This window comes from Lithobates pipiens, unplaced genomic scaffold (genome assembly GCF_037356315.1).
Source record: "Lithobates pipiens isolate NorthernLeopardFrog02 unplaced genomic scaffold, aLitPip1_a1.2 Scaffold_19, whole genome shotgun sequence".
In the NCBI taxonomy this organism is placed as follows: domain Eukaryota; kingdom Metazoa; phylum Chordata; class Amphibia; order Anura; family Ranidae; genus Lithobates; species Lithobates pipiens.
In genome coordinates, this window is record NW_027507764.1 from 29,713,490 (window position 1) to 29,718,702 (window position 5,213).

The 5,213-nt window shown below is 43.7% G+C and overlaps 1 protein-coding gene across 1 annotated transcript; it reads left to right on the forward strand.

The window, feature by feature from the left end:
• Window positions 1-430: 430 nt before the first annotated feature.
• On the forward strand, window positions 431-3,912 carry LOC143998179 (olfactory receptor 6C4-like). Its single transcript, XM_077493909.1, has one exon. The coding sequence runs from the start codon at window positions 431-433 to the stop codon at window positions 1,382-1,384; it is 954 nt and encodes a 317-aa protein (XP_077350035.1). The 3' UTR covers window positions 1,385-3,912.
• The last annotated feature ends 1,301 nt before the right edge of the window (window positions 3,913-5,213 follow it).

Below are 5,213 nucleotides of genomic sequence, written 5' to 3' on the forward strand. Positions count from 1 at the left end.
ACCTAAGATGGCCACGCGTGGGTCCTTTTATAGCCTACGCAGCATGCAGTTCAGTACAGGGTGATCATGGGTAGGTCACCTAGGATTCTGGGTAGACAGGTCACAGCCAAAAAATGTAAACAACAGTCTCTTTCTGTTATCTTTCCAACACTACTCAGCAAAGAAAGCTAAAGTCCATTTAAAGTTTTGGTCACTAGATGGCGCTAAATACTAAAGAATAACACTGTCCATAGGCTTACATTGTATTCACATTAGCATTGCATTAGTAGGTAAAATGCCTATATATATATATATATATATATGTTATCTTAAGTGATTGCAATATTAGAAATAGGACCAATACAGAAATTTGTGAAAATCTTTCTGGTATATGAGGGATGTACGGGTGTGATCCCGGTAATAACACTCTTTCCGATACTCTTGTTCACAGATGACCCATCTAAAGAATCAAACACTTACGATTGAGATTTGGATTGTTGGATTTGAAAACCTCTCTGCCTACAAAATTCCACTTTTCCTCGTCTTATTGGCTATCTACATATTTACCTGCTTTGAGAACCTCCTGATAATCTTTTTGGTGAATAAAAGCCCTCATCTCCATTCCCCTATGTACTTCTTGATCAGTAATTTTATCTTCTGTCAATTTTTTTACACTACGAATCTGGTTCCGCGGATGCTGCATGACTTGCTCTCGGGAATTGGGGTCATCTCCTATCTTGGCTGTATTGTCCAATTGAGCATATTGGGCGGTGTGTCGGATGTGGAGTCTTTTTTGTATGTGATGATGTCCTTTGACAGGTATTTGGCCATTTGTCATCCTCTGAGATATTCCGCTCTCATGCATAATAGACTGTGCCTATATATAGTGATTGCCTTTTGGTTGATCTCCTCTGTGGCTGTGGCGGTGGTTTGGTATTTCCTCATTAATGTTGAATTTTGTGGCCCTGTTAGAGTCGACCACTTTCATTGTGACTTCACCACCCTGATGGTCTTTGCATGCTCAGACATAGCACCTCTTATGTTTCTTATCGTAGTCATTAGCAGTGTACTGTCTGCTGCACCTCTTGTAGCTGCTGTTCTATCGTACACCTTTATTATAATCGCCGTCCTCAGGATAAAGTCATCCACGGGAAGAAAGAAAGCCTTCTCCACCTGCAGTTCCCATCTGCTGGTCTTGGGTATATATTTTGCCATGATATTTACGTTATACGTCGTGCCGAGGAATAATAAATACTTCCAGGTCTATAAAGGGATGTCCTTCATCTACTTATCAGTGACTCCACTCATAAACCCCATCATTTATACCCTAAGGAATAAAGATTTTCATAAAGCACTACAGGCCGCAATAAGTGAAATGAAACAGTATGTCATTGTTAGTATGTGATCAACGTTTCTTTTTATTGTACTCTTAGCCCTTGTACACACGGTCGGACATTTCAACAACCAAATCCGACTGATTTTGTCCGTCAGATTTTGTCCGTCGGATCTTGTCCGAAACTGTTGCATACACACGGTCGGACAAAGTTGTCGAAAAATCCGATCTTTCAGAACGTGATGACGTAATTTCGTTACAATGGGACTACGTTCAGGCTAGTAGCCAATAGCTCTGATGTAGGAATTTGATCTGAGCATGCGTAGCACTTTGTCCGATCGGAATTCTCTACACATGATCGGAGTATGTCCGATCGGACCAGTTGGTCGGAAAATATTTCCAACATGTTGGAAAATTTGGTCCGACGGATATTCCGACGGAATCAGTCCGATGCATACCACACACAGTCGGATTATCCGACGACACGGTCCGATAGGACACATTCCGACGGATTCTCCGACCGTGTGTACAAGGGCTAAGGGTTAGTCAGAGTTGCCTATGACCTCCTATAATAAAGTTTTGAAAACAAAGTAAAAGCATTTTGCATATATAAGTTGGATTGTAGCAATTTATTCATGTTAAAGGAGAAGTACAGCCAAAGGTCTCTGAAGCCCACTGTCAGCTGACGTCACAGAGCCGGTTTAGGCTTGGAAAAGAATGCGACCATATGGTCAGGATCCACCCACATGCCTGGACCGGTACCTGGTTCAGCCTCTCTGCGAGCACCTGAGAGCTGCTCCCACTCCCCTCCACAGCCGGAGAGATCAGTGGCGTTTGATTGCTTGGTTTTCAGCCTTAGCCCTTGTATACACGGTCGGACATTCCGACAACAAAATCCGTCGGATTTTGTCTGACGGATTTTGTCCGAAACTTGTGTTGCATACACACGGTCGGACAAAGTTGTCGGAAAATCCGATCGTTCAGAATGTGATGACGTTATTTCGTTACGACGGGACTACGTTCAGGCTAGTAGCCAATAGCTTTGGTCTAGGAACTTGATCTGAGCATGCGTGCCACTTTGTCCGATCGGAATTCTCTAAACATGATCGGACAAAGTCCGATCGGATCATGTTGTCGGAAAGTTTTATAGCCAAGCTCTCAAACTTGGTCCGTTGGATATTCCGACGGAAACAGTCCGATGGAGCCCACACACTGTCGGATTATCCGACAACACGGTCCGATCGGACATTTTCCATCGGAATGTCCAACCATGTGTACAAGGGCTTAGAGCCAGCGGGGGACAGATGCAGAATTGGACCGATAGTGCGTCCACTTAGGTAAGTAGGATTTAAGAAAAAAAAAAACAATTCCCAAACTGAGGGGGACCTTGCTTTGGACCTCTCGGTAGAGGATTGTGAACACAATTACACACATATCCATAAAGGCTCAACGAACATATCAGTGCAAGAAAACGGGTTTAAAATCTACTCGAGATAGTACAGAACCCCTTATAAACTGCACAAATATTACCTCACTGTTTCACCCTTGTGCTGGAGGTGCAACACAGCACCAGGCATACCACTTCATATCCGGTGGGACTGCCCTCTGGTTCAACCCCTCTGGAAGGAAGTATACCGCCTTACAACAAGCATTGCGTCCTATTCCCCTGACTACACACCTGCACAATATCTCTTCCATCGCGCTTCCCTATCCCAATCGGCCCACAAAAGGGTCTCTGGTCCTCCACTTAATTAAACGTGGCTAAAATGTGCATCCCCATACATTGGAGAGACAAATCCCCCCCTACACCGTAGCTGAATGGCTCCAGGGCATTAGGAAAACTGCTGAAATTGAATATTTGATTAACCAAGCTAGAGCGACCCCTGGCAAAATTGCAAAAATCTAGCCCACAGGCCCATATTCTCCAGGTTACTAAATGGCCAAACTGATACTGGACAATGAAAGTTTGACCCTGGGAAAAAAAAAAGGTGGAGAAAGAGGAAAGTAAAAAGTGAAAAACATATGAGAAAAAGGGAATAAGAACCGGTATTGAAAAAGGGGAAAGTAGAAAGAGATATCCCTCCTTCATCCCAGTTCTTGATCCAACAGAAGTCATTTCCCCCTCACCCCAAGTACTAGCTTTAAAGTGACCACCATTATATGACATACACTTTATCCTGCAACTTGTGAGGCTCTGAAAGCCACTCATTGGGCCCTAGTATCACCCCCCCCCCAAAGTCTCCCTCCCATACCGATCCTCCCTCCCCCAAACCAATCTTTCATAAACGTATGATAACATTTAATGCAGCAAACTTATGCCAACCTATATCCGTGCTTTGTTTTGTCTGCCTACTCATTAAACTGTGTTAAAGGGGTTGTAAAGGTTCCATTTTTTATTTTCTAAATATGTTCCTTTAAGCTAGTGCATTGTTGGTTCACTTACCCTTTTCCTTCGATTTCCCTTCTAAATGTTTTTTTTCTTTCTTTTTTTTGTCACTTCCTGTTCCTCCTCAGTAAGCTGTTCAGTAAGCTGTTCTGGCTGACTAACCACCACTCGGATGATGGTGTGAAGTTTACTGAGGAGAAACAGGAAGTGAGAAATTCAGACAAAGAAAAAAAACATTTAGAAGGGAAATCGAAGGAAAAGGTAAGTGAACCAACAATGCACTAGCTTAAAGGAACCTATTTAGAAAATAAAAAACAAAGCTTTACAACCCCTTTAAGGTGCAACATTTTATGGGCTTGAAGACACATATTTTGAAACATCCTTGTTTCGCTTATTTGCTTAATTTGTCTGATATTACTATATTATATGTTATGACCAAGTTGATCTACAATTTGTTGGTATTGACTGGTGGGAATTTGATTATTGCGTTGTCTCACCTTTATGATTGTTATACTCAAACCTTAATAAAAATTCTTGGAAATAATAAAAACACAATTCCCATACTTCTCTTTTAACCACTTGAACCCTTTTCCCTTCCTGCCCAGACCAATTTTCAGTTTTCAGCTCTATAACACTTTTTCCCCCACAAATAGAGATTTCTTTTGGTGGTATTTCATCACCTCTGCGGTTTTTATTTATTTTTTATGAAAAAAACAAAAAAAGACCAAAAATTTTGAAAAAAACAAAAACAAAACAGTTTTCTATTTTGTTATAAAATTTTGTAAACCGGTAATTTTCTCCTTCATTGCTGTGCGCTGATGGGGCTACACTGATGGGCGCTGATAAGGTGCACTGATGGACAATGATAGACGGCACTGGTGGACACTGATGAGGCAGCACTCGTGGGCACTGAGAGGTGACACTGATTGGTGGCACTAAAAGCCATTGAAGGTGGCACTGAAGGGCACTGATAGGTGGCACTGATAGATGCCACTGATGGACGCTGATGAGGCGGCACTAGTGGGCACTCATAGGTGGCACTGAGAGGTGACACTGATTGCGGGACTGATGGGCATTGAAGGTGGCACTGAAGGGCACTGATAGGTGGCACTGATGGGTGGCAGCGATGGGCACTGATGGGTGGCGGTGATGGGCACTGGTAGGTGACACTGATAGGCAGCGCTGCTAGGTGGCACCGATGGGCACCAATTGGCACCACTGGTGGGCATTGATAGGTGGTACTGATATGCACTGGTGGGCACTGGCAGGCGGAACTAGTGGGCACAGATGATGTGGTTGTGACTCTTCCTCTTCGGGACCTATGTCCCTTTCACAGAAGCCGGTGATCAGCTATTTTTTCTGTTTACATCACGTGATCAGCTGTCATTGGCTGACAGCTGATCACTTGGTTAGGGGGCGGGATTGGCCCCTTACTCTGATCTGCGATCAGCCGAGTCTCATTGACTCGGTGATCACAGAGACCCACAGGGGGCGCGCGGGGAGCGTGCAAAGGGC